This window comes from Manacus candei, unplaced genomic scaffold, assembly GCF_025592945.1.
Source record: "Manacus candei isolate 608988 ecotype Guabito, Panama unplaced genomic scaffold, ASM2559294v1 h1tg000017l, whole genome shotgun sequence".
Taxonomy (NCBI): domain Eukaryota; kingdom Metazoa; phylum Chordata; class Aves; order Passeriformes; family Pipridae; genus Manacus; species Manacus candei.
Window position 1 is genome coordinate 3,415,433 of NW_026138065.1, and position 16,071 is coordinate 3,431,503.

General features: G+C 37.9%; 1 protein-coding gene across 2 annotated transcripts in view; it reads right to left on the reverse strand.

The window, feature by feature from the left end:
* The window catches only part of NID1 (nidogen 1), a 54,898-nt gene that overhangs the window by 24,499 nt on the left and 14,328 nt on the right, over positions 1-16,071 (reverse strand). For both annotated transcript variants that reach the window (XM_051783199.1, XM_051783198.1), the window contains exons 2-10: positions 12,015-12,314; positions 10,376-10,605; positions 9,320-9,747; positions 8,159-8,308; positions 6,695-6,946; positions 5,428-5,628; positions 3,411-3,656; positions 2,436-2,579; positions 1,172-1,300 (exon numbers count right to left, since the gene is read on the reverse strand). In XM_051783199.1, coding sequence (XP_051639159.1) covers positions 1,172-1,300; positions 2,436-2,579; positions 3,411-3,656; positions 5,428-5,628; positions 6,695-6,946; positions 8,159-8,308; positions 9,320-9,747; positions 10,376-10,605; positions 12,015-12,218 — 1,984 coding nt within the window. In that variant the 5' untranslated portion in view covers positions 12,219-12,314. The remainder of the gene's footprint in view (positions 1-1,171; positions 1,301-2,435; positions 2,580-3,410; positions 3,657-5,427; positions 5,629-6,694; positions 6,947-8,158; positions 8,309-9,319; positions 9,748-10,375; positions 10,606-12,014; positions 12,315-16,071) is intronic.

Sequence of the window (16,071 nt, forward strand, 5' to 3'; positions counted from 1 at the left end):
AAAGAACATAAAGCTGGTCTTCCACATCTCACCCTATCCCTTCCAGTGGCCTGGTAGAAGAAGCTGCTTTTTCTGACTGTTCTGCAACAAAGGGAGACTTAAGGGAGTAGACTAATTGGACTCCTTACTGAAGCAGAGAAATTTAGCTTCTGATGGAGTGTAATACACAGCATACAAAGCCACAAACTTCAGGAAAGTCATGCAACTGTCTGCTATAAGATGAAGGTTCCTTAGTCTTAGTTGAAGAACAGTCTTAGCTATAACGAGGAAAGATACGGATGCATGAACTGATCAAAGGGTAACTAAGTTTTTACCACAAACTAGTCACAACACAAGCAAACAATTCTCAGCTGTTATCACTCATTTCCAAAAGAAACAGGAACCGGTCCAGCTATACTGGAAGACTGCATACAGTCAGCACAGAATTACTGTCAGGTTGCAAAGACAAATACTCTAACAAAACAAAACAAAAAAAATCCAATCTCTATCCTATCCTGACAATTGCAGCTCTAGAAATAAAGCCATTAATTGTTTTATCTGGCATTACCCTTCTTCTATCAGCCATTTGTAGATTCCTTTTTCCAAAGGAATTTCTAGAACTTGAGTGAAAAACAGGGCAAACAGGAAAAAGGTATCTCTTGTTAGGACAACCTTAGTCTAGCAAATACAGATTGACTCAGGCTTCCTTCAGAAATAAAGTTTTAAAATTATATAAAAATAATTCAGCAGTAGCTACTGAATTTGAAGTCTTAATGTTCATTAAAATGAGCTACATTTTCTCCAAATCTCGAGGATTTTAACAGTGAAGTGATCTGTGGTTACAATTTCTTTTCAGCACGATTAACTATTGCTTTGGAATAAGCCTACAATAGCCAAGATGCACTGATTTAGACCTGTGCACCATCTTACCCAAGGGATGAATCTGTAACTAAAGCGTAATCTGTTAAACTGAACTCTGGATTAGACATAAGAAAGAAACAAACCACAAAACTCCAAGAAGTCAAAGCACAGCCCTTAGAAAATGCAGAAAAGCCACTAATCAGTAGCTGCAGCACTAAATTCAGCTCATGTTAGAAGTAAGGGCAGCTCGCGAAGGACCGTTTCTGTCCCTGTGAGCTGAATCGCAGCCCAAGAGCCGGTGGGCAGTGCTTTCAAGAAATATGAAACTCACCGACACAAGTCTGCCCATCTGCTGCAAACTGGTATCCTTCAACACATTCACAACGGTAGGTTCCTGGCTGGTTATTGCAGCCTGCATTGGTGCCACATAGACCTGGTTGCTCTGAACACTCATCAATATCTAGGATATTACAAGGATTTTGGTTATGACAAAGATGCATTTAATATGGATGCCAGAAAAACAGAAACTTGGAACTGTTGATTAATAGCAGTCTTACATATTTCAGCTACATCTTAGCTAGACCATACATCTTAAGAGATATTAGTAACCTGAAAACAAGATTTCAGGTAACTGTGTCCTCAGCTAATTGGCACCAAAAAGGAAAAAACAAACCAGAAGAGGTTCTAAAATGAAGTAATAAGGGGAAGGCACGGGAAGTTGTAGAGAAAAGAGGAGCCATTGAGGAAAAACATGCAGCCTAGAAGGTGATCAGCAGCAGTGATGACTACTGGGGGAGCATGAACTTTATGAAAGACTTCTCCTTTCATTATCCATATACATCTCTAATCCATTGTTGCTCAACTCACAGCACCAGAGGACTGGAAGGGACAATGTGGTGCTGTTGTTTTCATTTGCAAGTTGAGTTAAAGGTTGGAGTGAGGGAAGAGTTGTGCTTTGGTTTTTTTTTGTTTGTTTGGGTTTTTTTGTTTTTTTAATAAAAAAACCCCAAAACTTGGTTAGCTAATAGGGATGATACATACTTCATTAACACACACATTCACCTCTTGAAAACAAGTATTTGTGCTGTGACTTGATTACAAAGCAAAACCCGAATACATTATGAAAACAGAGTTGGACAGAGTTGGGAAATATAATCTTCTTGACCAGAACGGATTTTCAAAGCAGATCAAGAAAAAGATTATTTCAATGAATTGCACATATCTGCTCTGCCCACTCATGCATATGCCATTTTTCATCTCCCTCGAGAACTTTTAACCTAGTTGATTCATATTAACCAGAAATTGCATTACAGTAAATTTCTCACAGCTAAGTTACCACATATTTTATAAAAATACAGATTGGGTAGGAAAGATGCTTTGCAAGCTAGCAAAGCAGTCAAGACAGTCAAACTTGCCTACTTTGATTATTGAGATACATCAGCTAGACCAGCAACCCTCTAACCTATCCTTCTCAAAACCAGCCTCTCAGGACAGTTCATTTTGCTAGAATGGCTAATCCTGATGGTCAGTGCACCCCAAGGAAAACAAATTCCACTTTAGCTTTCATTTTGCAACAAATTAAAGTTTTTTGATACCATAACAAATGTTTCCATCTCCACGGAAGCCAACTGAACATTCACAGAAGAAACGATTTCCAGTTCCCGGACGACACACAGCGTTGGTGTCACAGTTATGAGTACCAGTGTAGCAAGGATTCCGGTTAATATCAGCAGAACCATCTAGCAAGACAGATCATATTAAGCCTTGATGACTCTATCCAAGTAATAGCATTCAGTTAAGGCCTAGAAGGAGTCTGCTTATAGTACGCATTAAACAAGGGAAAAAATACTTTTTGCACCAGAAAGAAAGAAAAGCCACAAAAATCTCTCTAAAGGCAAGATTGACAAAAGTAATTCATCTCCCAGTCACTGATAGTAGACTAAAAACACAATTCATAACAGCTTGGTTTATTCATTTTAATTAGCAGAATTTTATTTTGTATCAAACAAAAGTGAGCACAGCTTTTTTTCTTATACTCATCTGGTGTGCATTTTCAAATTGTTTGCTTTTTTTCCTGATTTTAGTGCAAACTTGGACAGCTTATCCAAAAAAAATACACTTCATAGGCTGCCTACAATTCAAAGATAAAATGCCATGTTTCATGATAAGTTATAGAAACTCACCCATGGTGAATCTTAGTCCCCTCTTTTGCCCTTTTCTCTGACAATACAAAAAATTCAGTAATAGAAGAACTACAAAATTAGGTAAAGATAAAAAATATACTCCAGTTATCTAAGTGGTAATAGATTCTTGAGATTATTTCAAGGAATTAGACACAAACTCCACTGAATTTCAAGAAGAGATAATCACTTGAATACTCTTTCTCAAGTAAAAATACAAACTTTCAACAGTCTCATTTCTCCTCCTAATTGATGGATCTGGACTTCCACTGACTACTGAAATAAATTAATTTAACTCATTAATATGCAGCTAAGGCAGGATAGAAAAATATGGATGCCTGTTTGTTCTTAATTACTCATAATAGAGAAAAAATTTCAATTCCTACATACCACTGATTGGGCCGATGGAATTACTCATAGCATATCGCAGGATCTGCTCGTCTCTGTTATACAGGACAAACACACTGTCCACCGAGAGCTGCTGAGTAGCAGAAGCAGGACGGTGGGAGTCATCGTGAATGCATTCGTCAAACGAGATGGTCTGTCGCCACTGATAGGCGCCCGTGTACGTGGAAGCAACTCCATCCCTTTCTGGCTCTGTCACTGTGTACTCCCTCGTGGATGATGAAGTGATCACTGCAACATGACAGCAAACACGCTGATCAGAACAGAGATCAAAAGTACTCTGCCAAATGTTATCTGTAGAATTGGGATGCAGTCTGTGCACTGTAAATAGAAATTTCAAAGGCAAGAAGCTATGAAAATGGATGTATTTCCATGAAAAGGAATAGGCACTTGAGTACACTTACTCTCCTCTCAGGTATCACAGCATTGATAAATAATTTGATTTATTTTGACATATTTTAAAAATTTTACTTTATTTTGTGGTTTCCAAGTAATGAAAGGAAAATTCAACTCAGCAAACTCAGAAGTCCCTTTCAATGAATTTATAATGGATCGACAAGAGCCATCTCACCAGCACTAAACTACACCCACTTTTATTTCATTGTAGGCTACTGGATTTTAAAAGTCCTGAAGAAGATGCCTGTCCAAGAGCTCTTACATTCTTCACAACACTTTTCTATGTTGTCAAAAATTGTGACCAAAGCTCTTCAAAGAAGGGCTCATGGATCCTCCCACCAACAGGAAGGTCGTCAGAACACCACTGTTCTATGTTTGGACATCAGAACACACCTATACCAATCCATTTCCAACAACTGGCAAGATGGATTTCTGCTAAGTAACAGACTGTTAGATATATCATAGGACAGCAGAATAGCAGCTGTTTGAGTACTAGTAGATCAAATCCAGCCTGAAGGATGCCTCCCTCCAGCCTCTGATTTTACCTCCATGGGAATGGCATTTCTGCCAAGTGCTCTATAGAGCACATGCTGTGCAAACAATTTCTCCCAAACTCTGAAGCTGCTCAGCACAAGGCAGAAGCTTCCTACTGCTTCCACTTTCTCCTCCTCTCAGTCGGTAAAACAGGCAAAGCACAAGAGGGGTTCACCGCTGGCTACCAAAGCCAGACATTAGTGAATATAAGGCCGCTGAAAATGGTGTAGTTGCATCATTGCTATCTCTACCAACCAAAAGTGCACTCCTGGAATGAAGTGCAGTCTCTCCAGTATTCATGTGCCTGTGGGTGCACCTCTTTACTTCTCTTCAACAGGTGGGTTGGTTGACGAGCGGCCACACTCCAACCTCACTTTCTTTTTTTCTGTATTGAAACAACCATAATTTTTTCCAGGAAGAGGAGAGCAAAAGAGGGGAGGTTGCCTTGTAAATAGTGAATGAAGAACGGCTCTCAGGAAATCTAGAGTCTGTGATAAAGGAACTGAGAGAGAGGAGAGAGAAACTGATAAGGGAATTAAGAGGCTCCTAGTTTTCTAGTCAGTTGTTAAAAGTCAGCTCAAATAATACTGAAAAATGCTTGCAGAAGTTGTTGCAATGCAGTTTATATGACACATACTGGTAAATAATTGGTTTACACACTCTCATGAGACATCAAAGCTCACTTAATGACATTACCACAAAAAAATATACACCAGTACAGCTCCTATTAAAGAGCTGTGGACCTACAAAAAACTTTGTAACTTATACGCTGCCATCAACAGTGTAAAAACAAGGGCAACAAAAAGGGAAATTGACAGTGTTTTACAAACATCAGTTCAAGAAAATTTAAAATATTTTTTTCAGTAAAAAGATCTGAAATATTTGCATTGTCCCACTCAAAATCCACCCTCTTTTGGGACCTGTTCCTAAGACACAAAAAGCAACTTTCTATAAATTGAAGGGTCTTAAATACACTTGCTAAAAAGGGAATAAAATAATTTTTTTGGATTGTCTTAGTCTCTGCTTTAAGAAATATGCACTTTCTTATCATTTCATTCTTAGGGAACCTTACCAGAACTAGAAGTATGATAGAGTTCAGTGTATGGTTCTATATGGACTGATGCACCAGATGGGATCTCAGGTATTCTGCCCTCCATTTCTGTGCTGATGGTAAGGTGACCATGCTCATCAATACCACTGAATTTCTGCTTTACAACCAGCTTCTCATTGTTGCCAAGAAAAGTTACTTCTGTTTGCCGTGTAAACTCACCACCTAAAGAAAGAGTATTAGTTAAACCACTTAATAGGTGTTTCTGAATCCTTCTGTTTAAAATATTACTGTTTTCTGCAAGCTTTGATATAGCACAATTGCTAATATACTGTGTTTCTAATGAAATAACTTTCAGAGGTATACTGATAATATCCTTGAATACTATCTTAAGCACTGAACACGGTAAATTGCAAATAAGTCTGAGGAAGCAGGGTTTTTTTAATTAAAAAAAAAAAAATTCTGACCAAGCTAATAACAGTAGGCCTTATCCTACCATTTAAAAGGGCAGTTTAGAGAAAATTTCTATTAGGAATACAGTAAGTTTAAAAAAAAAATTAAAAGTCCAGTACATCTGTTTCCAAATCAAAACCAAGTGAAACACATGTTGTAAATTCCAGAACAAACTTCCAAAATGCCAGATCCAAGAAAACCCCAAAACAAAAAGTTATGTTCATGTAAATTCATATTATAGGGCTGTAAAGGATAAAATTTTAAAAGGAAACACATGTTCTCCTAGAACAGATTGAATCTACAGCTTGAATTCATGTGCACAACTGCACAGCTTTGGCCTCAAACTCTTATGAAAAGCTTTAATTGTGAAGAGGGGTTTCCCTCAAACAAGTTCAGTGAGTTGTTTGCATGTCATGCAGCAATTGCTTCTGTGAAGAATTTCAGACCCTCATGAGGTCAGATTTTCTTTTCTCTTTTGCTCCATTGATGCAATCAAGAAATTAACATGCTAGACTTCTTGAAGATATAGATGTAGCTTTTTTTCAGTAGCTCTGTACACTGTAGTAACAAAAAAAAAAAAAAAAAAATCATATGCTTTAAACAATCTTTCTTGCACAGGAACTAGCCAAGCCAATCTTCTTTTTAACACACTTGTGTGCTGGTACACTGACAGAAAATTAAAAAGTCCAAAAATGGTGAGAAGTTTGATTACAAAGGATCAATTTGCAGCTCGGAATAGATGTGTTTTCATCATATATTGTTCTAAATACACGTCTTTTCTATCAAGACAGAGGAAAGTATAGCACAGTTTTGAACACTGTATTAATTTAGAAGTTACCAGTAATGCTGAATCCATTTTTATATCCTTGGTGTTCCACTGCAAACATCCATCCTATGATACCTCCAATAGAGGCAAGAGGTAGTAAAGAATACCCCAAGGTCTCTGGGATTGTGCTGATAGCAGTGTAGGCACGCCCTTGGTTCATCACAACATAGGAGTGGAGATCAGTGTTCTCAAATGTAATTGGAACAGGGTTATTTCCTACAAAGATTCTTCCTTTGACCTTCCCGTTGACTCTCTGAGGAGAACCTGGCAAATCAATACAATGCATCAGAACAAAATGACAATTCTCTCATACTCTCCAAGAAACATGTTCAGAGCACTCACTATATTCAAAGGTATTAGTGTTGAAATAAAGAACAAACAAATACTCACAGAATTAAGACAAGAAATTGCCATGTGTTCACTGACTTATGTATGTATATACATGTTTGTTGTTATTATACAGATTACTAAATAGCCAAAATTGCCTAAAGAGATGCCCTTTATCCTCATTAACAGTTTTGTCTTCAAGGATAACTCTGTATGCTGTTACAGTATATCTGACAGTAAGTGGCACACAGACTTCTTTTGAAGATCACCCTTGATATCAATACACACTGAATGCAAATTTGTTCATTCCCTATTAAAAGGCTAACACCACTAGGTGTTAGAGTAATTGACCTCTTATTCTAAACTATTTTTTGATTCTAAACTATTGACCTTTCTGAAGATTGTCAGTGTTATAACTATTCTGGATTGCTAGTTTTCTCCTGTATATAATTTCCTACATGGAAGTTCAAATTCCATTATCATCAGATCCTTTTCTTTCTACAGACAACACAGTTTTATGAACTAAAAGCTTTCCTGGCTTATAAAACACAAAGTCTGAAGTCAGCTATTAGAGTTGTTGAAATGCATCTATACTATGAGTCAAATCACTGTGAGGATTACAAGTGTATACATAAGAAATTCCTTTATGGATTTTACACGGGAACAAAGTTTAAATGGGTATTAAAAAAAATCTTGCAGATCAGCCCTTTAGTAAAGCAGCTTAAGAGTCAGACAAAGAGGAGCCGTGCTCTGTAGTTTGATGATCAAAGTTAATTTGTTCATCCCTTTGAACTGTCCATTTCTAGAGTGAGGACCACATCAGATTATAACATAGTGGAACTTCATGACTAATTCTATCAAATATCACCTAACGTTATGCTATCTTTCAAATTACGTCAGTTATTAAAGAGTTTATTTTTTCTAGAAAGTCATGTTAAAATGCATAAAGCAAGTAACTGACCACTTAAAATAATTTGCTTCATTCAAAAAAGCACAGCATTTTAGAAAGTATAGCTCACTGCTTAAAATACCATTCAATATATCTCAGTGATAAGTCTTTCAAAGATTTTTTAGTATTTAAAACAGGTCACGTCATTCCAGTATGTCATATGTAATTGCTACTTATGTGCCTAGTTTTCAAAGAGTTACCTTCTGCTACGCATTGTCTGCCATTTCCTTTGTAACCAGCAATACAACTGCAACAAAACCCGTTGGGATAATCTTTGCAAATAGCATGAACAGAGCACTGGTGACGGTTGTTAGCACAGGTCTGTTGGACATCCGTGTGGTAGCGAAACACTGCAGAAAATAAGACCAGATATTTACACTTCATGTAATTACTGTAGTATTCATATCTCCCTGGTCAAGTTTAAAAGTCTCTCTGAACTCACTTGATTAGCTTTCTCATTTTCTCTCTAAGGAAAGCAAACTATTTCAATTGATTTTGGCTAACCTTGTAATATGCAAGTAACAGTCTACTATTTTGCAGAAAACATCAGGACTTTAGCTGTTTAATTTTTTAATTAGGAAACACTTTAATTCTATTGTCTTCAGTGGTTTAAGTTTCTTGTCAAAACTACACATCATAATTTTAACCTGTTCTTGTTTCCAAACCAAAGCAAAAAGGAGACTTTCCAACCTTAGAACAAAACACATCAGTACAGTACCCAGGACGGTGCAGCAACTGATGCACCCTGTAATCCTAATTGGTTTACCCTATTATTTCATGGAGATAGCAATTCTCACATTTGCATCAAGAAACATCTGGCCAGTCAGTCATGCTACTCTGAAATTTCCATAAACACTTTATCAGAATTTAGAATTGCTACTTCCACCCGTGGAAGACTGGAGGCCATGAAACCCTAGACAACAAATTTTACAGCAGTTTCTATTCCCAACCTTTATTAAGTCACCTGTATTCAGTAGCACATCTAAGAAAGGTCTGTGAGCTTGATTAGGGAACTAGTTTACTAGACTGGCAAGATCTGAATCAGATGACATCCAAGTTGACTACTTTGATGAATAACAAATTTATGAAATGTGTCCAGATTTTCAGATATGAAGACATTGAGAAGAAAACAGATAATTTCTTTAGTAATTCAATTTGCACACACCTCTGGTTTTTTTGTTGTTAGTTTTTTTGTTTGTTTGCTTTTGGGTTTTTTGTTTGTTGGTGGGGGTGGCGGTGTTTGTTTGTTTTTTGTGGGTTTGTTTGTTTGTTTTTGTGGTTTTGTTTGTCGGTTTGGTTTGTTTGGGTTTTTTCCCCAGCCTATCCATCTCACAAGGAGCTAAGCTACAAAAAGACCTTACCTATTCCAGTTTCATCAAATTCTTCCACATCTATGACTTGAGGTTGCTGGGGGGGGAACCGCTGGACCTGAAACTGGCGAGGTGGAGCTTTTGCTGTTGGGAAATCTTGAGGACTGTAAAAAGACTCAGTTGAAGGTGTTCCTGTTACATCTTGGTATGGAGTCAAAAAGTCTTCTGCAGCTAACTGAGGAACACTGTATGTAACATGGTGCTGATCCTCTTCGGTGCTGTCTGTACTACTTGTGATATACTGCTGTGTTATTTCAGTGGAGCCGTAGTCTGACATGAATGGTTTAGAAGTCATCTCCCGGTCTTCTTCATCAGGCTCTAGGCTCTCCAAAACATTGCTGATCTTGGCAGGCACAATGCTGTCAGATGAGCTACCAATCTCAAACACCCAGACACCTTGCTTCCCAGCATTGCTGCTTCTGTCAAAGAGAAGCATATGCCAAATCAAAACAATCAAGCACGAGTTGTGTGGTATTTCTAGCCTACACAAGATATTATCCTTCACTGAGGAGTGTCAGGACAAAACTGTTTAATTATCTTATCTACATACTTATCTACAGGTACAGTTTATTCAGCTGTAAAACACCCCTGACAGTTCAGATAGCATTTTATTCTCCATACCTAGAGCTCTGAGAATTTCTAGTTTTCTTGTCTCCAAAGCAATGGGAACAGGAGGAAATATTTGGGCCACAAAGATCTTGCTACCACTTACTAGAACTTTCTAACTCATTGCCTTTCCTTCTTGTTCATTCTTTCTTTCAAAAAAGGGGTTGCCTAGGATAGACCATAAAGAATTGAAATCTAAGTGGTACAATTTGTAGAACAACTGAGTACACAGTGGTTCCTACCAGTGACAATGAAACTGTGGACCTTTGAAAAATTATATCAAAGTACTCATATTCCTCAAGAGGGTGGATGTTCACCAGTGGCACACTTTGTGATTTCTCATGCAATGGCTAATACCATCTTCTTAGTTCTCAGCGATTCATGCTACAATTAAGAAAACCACGGAACTCTTGAGGAGTTTAAACAAGGAAAAAAGCATACTTGTACAGGTTTCTAATGCTGTCTTCATCATTAGCAATGACATTGTAGGATCCTGGCTTTTCCCAAAAGTAGTAGTTTGTAGAGGCTTGACTAAAGCCGACCATAGCAGGAATATTTTCATCACCATTCTTGGAGTATGTGCTATAGAACTGTAAACTACCTTCTGGATAAAGGAAAATAGCATAGGAACTGGAGTCAGAAGAGGCTAAAACAGCCTGGAATGTGTTTCTCTGTGGAAAAAAACATTAACACCCATTTACTCATGTAAAAATAGTCAAGAGAGGCAACAGAATAATACTTTTCCTTTTTTTAAACACAAAATCAACATTAGAATTTCCATCATACATAATGTATCATGTACGTCCTAGGAAAAGTCAACATTACACAAGTTTATATTTTGCTAAGGCAGTTTCAGCTTTAGCATTCATAAACATGAAAAAAAAAACATTATTAAAGTTAAATCTGCAGGAAACAGAGAGGCTGCCCAAAACATAACAATTTTAAGTTCTACAGAATATTTAAAGTAAAGTTTAAGTTTCATCTTGCTTCAAGCCTTTACCCATAGGAACATTCCTGCTTACTGTAGGAACCACTAAGACAGCACCTCAGACATCAGCTATTCATTGCTACCAGAGTGCAAAATTGTTATTATGAACACAGTGCTTGTGTCAAGTTAAGCAAAAGAAGTTATCATTGACATAAAAAGATTTTGTAAGTTGTGGTAATGTTCTCAACTCGATACATTGTGAGCAAGCTCATCAGCTGGAATAATTATGGTGTACAAATTTACATATTCATGCAGGATAGTACCTAAATGGTTTAAAAAGGAGAAAATGGTTGGTGAGTAATAATAAAAAAACCCCTCTAACTGCTTCTTCATTCAATACTAGCTACAAAACATGAGATTTTTCTGAATGCAACATCATCCATTCAAAATGGTCCTCAGTTCCTACTAGTCCTTATCTGATTTTAGATAGTCTGACATCAAAATGACTTGAGTCTGTTGAAAAATGCAAGCCAACAGGATTATATTGCAAGTCATGGCCTTAAGCTGTGCCAGGGGAGGTTTAGGTTGGATATTAGAAAGAAATTCTTTACAGAAAGGGTAATCAGACATTGGAATGGGCTGCCCAGGGAAGTGGTGGATTCTCTGTCCCTGGAGGTTTTTAAGATGAGACCAGCCCATCAGTGCCATAGGTTGGTAACCACAGCAGTAGTGGATCAAGGGTTGGACTTGATGATCTCTGAGGTCCCTTCCAACCCAGCTGATTCTATGATTCTATGATTCTATGAGGGAGGGCAGGTTATTCTACTATTTCAGTTATTACCAGTATTCTACTATATTCAGTTATTCAGTTACACTTAACATTCAAAGTAAGAGTTGTCAGGGAATACAAAGAAATCAGCTATGTATCAAACATTTTCTTTGTAATTAATAAAATATTGTAAAAGAAAAATCAAGTAAAAATTCTTGTAAGTCCTATTATACTACAGGCTTTTCAACAATAAAATACATTCTTAACTCCGCAGGATTCATTTAAACACAAAGAAATTCAAGCCTTAAAAACAAATAGGTTACAGTGTTACACTTTACCTGAACATGCGTCCAACATGACTTAAAGTTCTGATTAATACTCACCTTTTCTTCCAAAGCATGATCTTCTCCTGGTGCCTGGTAAGGACCCACAAGCTTCCAGGTAACAACAACAACACTGATGGGATCAAAAGCAGTCTCAGGAAAACCTCCCTTGATATAGTCTGATGCAAGTTGCAAGACATCTGACGACGAATCTTCCCTGTAATACACATTCCCACGTCCATCTGTTGTGTCCAGGTCAGCCATAAAAGGAGCAATAGCCCCAAAACTCACTGGGAATTGACCAAGATATTTTTCTTCATCTGAAGGTTCATTCACTGCAATAATCCCATTAGTGGTAACCTAATAAAAGGATGAAAATTGTAACACAGATATTGTTCATATGGCTGTCTCCTACACATAGGTGCTCTAGATCACAATATTTTCATTGCATTTTGAAAAGAAATTGAGTCAAAAATCAGGTTCGTATTTTTGAAAAGTAACTGGGTTTTTCAAGTTCTTGTTTTGTATCCCATGTCAGGAGCCCTGGTATTTAAGTTGCCTAAAACCAAAGGTATACTTCATGGATAGACCAGCCTTTTTTCCCTAGGAAAAGATTTTACCTATTTAAATTTCAGACACTTATTGCCTCTTCTAACAAAGATATACTTCCCCACCATTGCTTCAGAAGCTGATAAAACTTCTGAGCAAAGAACTAATCTACACATAGATACCAATCCAAAAAACTGCTCCATGCTTAAATATTGTAATAGTTCGGGTGAAAGTCTTTTGGGAAGATGTACAGATTTCTCTTCGCCTCACAAGGACTGCTTTAATTTTCACTTCACTACAAACATCCCCCTAGGATCTTCTCTACTACTGTGCAAGGTTGACAACAACAAGCTGCTGCTCATGTGAGCACAGCTCTTATATCAGAGGCTATGGAGGCTAGGAGACAGAATTTCCACAGCAGGCCCTATAAATTCTCTTACAGCTGAGTGCTCTGACACAGGCCAGTGGAAAACTGGGTCTATTATTTGAAAGAAGAAAAAAAAGCGTTAACATATATGAGTGATACTCTCAGTTTGAAAATGCATACATGGTGGCTCAGTAAGATTTAACTGGTCAGTGAGACAATGACACAGAGCCAACCACCTCTGACTAAAACTGAAATAAACACATACATCCAGTAGGTGCTAAGGCATGTCCAAGTGTGACAGCCAAACTCCACTGGCAAACCAGAGCCAGCTCTCACACACACAAGCAGCGAGCAAGACTACAGGTGTCAGGCCTTGGGATGGTGCACAAACTGCTCAAACACAGCTTTGTGTCCCAGGCCTTTCTTCCAGATATGTATGGCACTGAGTGAATCAGCCACATACAAATCTATTTCCAGGTGTTGGACTGCATAACAGGACACATCTGACTACCTGCAGGCAGCCAGGCACTCACTCTAGAGCTGCTGCCACATATACAGGGGACTCAGAAAGGAAAAGAAGTTCCAAAACTGTCACTACAAGCTGTGAAACTAAAGCTGCAATCTCTTGCAGGTTGATCTCACTCACAGGGATTCCTGGGAGTCCGAGGGGAACAAGCTGCTGCTGAATGCTGTGGATCACACAGTCCTGATGTTCTCAACTTTATGCAGTCTTTATAGATTCTTAGAAGCGGGGCAGAATGGCCGCTGTGACTCAGACTGCAAGGCCATCTAACCCAGTAGTCTGTCCCCAGCCATATCTGCGAGCTTACAGATTAAGCAAACAAGAGGACATGCACGTACTTCTCCAACCAGCCTCCAACCACATTCACCTCAAGGGATTCCCTGTGGTTTGACTGTTTATTCATCCTCTGTGGATCTCTTCACATATTTGTTAAGCCTTCCCTTCAACACATATAAACTTTATCATCCACAAAATCCCTGGAAAAGAAGCTCCATGAATCTGTGACTCAAACCCTGAGGTCTCTCCAACACCTTTTGGTTTTCAGTCTGGCTCCCAGCTTCATTTGATGGCCCCTAGTTTTTGTATTGGGACATACAAAAATCCTACCCAGTCTTTCCCACTACATCACTTCTCCTCCAGAATGAAGACCCCAGTCTATTCATGCACTCCCTGTATAAGAGCTGTTCTCTGTCTCTGATCACTCTCGTCATCTCCAAATTCTTCTTCCCCTTTTTCCACTATATAAATTGGAAACAAGGAGGCCAGTAGGAGGCCACATATTCATTCTCTTCACAGAGAAATTGTGGGCTGTGCAAGCCCATCAAGGATACAGGCTACATGTATCTTGGTAACATCCTTTAAAATCTGGACCACTATTACTATGGCTACACACAGCAAATCAGAAAAAGTCTAGTATAAGAACTCATGATGCCAATCACCCCTTCATATACAACACACGCCTATACCTTGAACCCTCCTTTGGTTAGCCAGGGGGTCAGAGCATGCCCATTGCCACAGGTTGGTGGTCAGTCAGCTTGGCACATAACTGGATAATGGTCAGCAGAAAACTATTAGCTAAACTTAGCAAATAGTTCCCACAGTATATCAGAATTTACTTTAAAAGTGGCTTGACATATGCTGACTGTATTGTCTGCAGATGTATAATTTCACTAGCAGCTACAGTGTAAAATATTAAAAACGTTAAGATCATGTAAAAACTGGCAAGCTGGCTTTATGTATGAACAGTATGTCTGAGACATATAAGCAGAAAATAATCTGCACAAGCACAATGGGAAAGGAGGTCATGTTAGAAAGGGGGAGAAGAAGCTGAGTGTTGTGATAACTTTTTCTCTAATCATTTATGACTTAAAAATGGTCACAGATCCTAAGGCGAACTATGAATTTTAGGAATACAGAACTAAAAAGACAGCATGGGTTACCTCAGTATAGACCCTGCAATTACAGTCATCCATGCAACATAAATCTAGTCCAGAAAGGTGTCCAGAACTCCTATAACATCTGTACACTAGAAAATGCCTCATTCCTATAAAGCAAAGCTAAAACATGACCTGAAAATGAAAACCCACCAAATATACTCTACCACTGGAAGACAGTATGGAGGATGGTGGGCATTATGGTTTGTTTCCTAAGACCTTTAGCAAGGATATGCACTCCATCGTTAAAGTAATAAATTTAGAGCCAATTAAAAGTTTTTCCCTTCCTTCTCCTTGCTTACACTTTTCGTACACAAGCAGCCCTACTCCCACTCTAAATCCTCTTGTGAGAGATGACTGGCGTTTGAAGTATTTTAAACAAATTCCATGCTCTTCATCAGATTTGGTGTGTACAGACTCTGTGGTTTCATTATCCCCCATTTATGGTAGAGATTAAAATAACATTAAGAGAAAATACAATCAGGACTAGTTAATACCACAGAGTAAAGCAGAAACCAGAAGGAATGGTCCTCCTCTTTTCACTTATTAGTGACATGGTTCTGACTATTCTTTTCCTATTTTGCTAACTTTAATGCAAAAAGTAATTTTATTAAGGAGATGCAAAATGCCAAACCCATTTTTTTTGTAGTTTATAAGTGAGACAGTTCACTTTTAAATGTTAAGGGAATGTTTGGTGACATGTACTCTATCACCCAGAAAACAGTTGCAAGCCATTAAATGAAAATAAATGCACAAACTGCTCACTTTGTGCAGTGATTTTTAGTGTAGAGAAAGAACACTTATTAATAATGAAAAAGCGTTTTTAGTTTTAACAATATATTTATATTGACAAAGACGGTGAATAGTATGATTTAATTTTACCCTGTCTCTTTTAAGTTCACACAGACAAGTTAAAGTGCAAATCCCAAAATAAAGACAAGTAATTCAGAGTACACCCTGGGTTTCATCAGAGCATCATTCCTGCCAAAAGGGAAAGGGGAAAAAAAATGCCTAAGGTGGGCGTTGCTCAAAGACCAGCTTTACAGTATATCTTTCCTTTTAGGGTATAACACTATTTAACTTGACAGGAACTAACATAGATGTATTTTTAGATGTTAAACTTCTGGATTACACACATAGTTAACATACACTTGGGGTTTGTAGCAGAACAAACCATACACACACTATTATAGGTCCATCCTGAAAATCAAGTAAGAAGAAGGAAGTGCAAAGTAAGGAAGCACT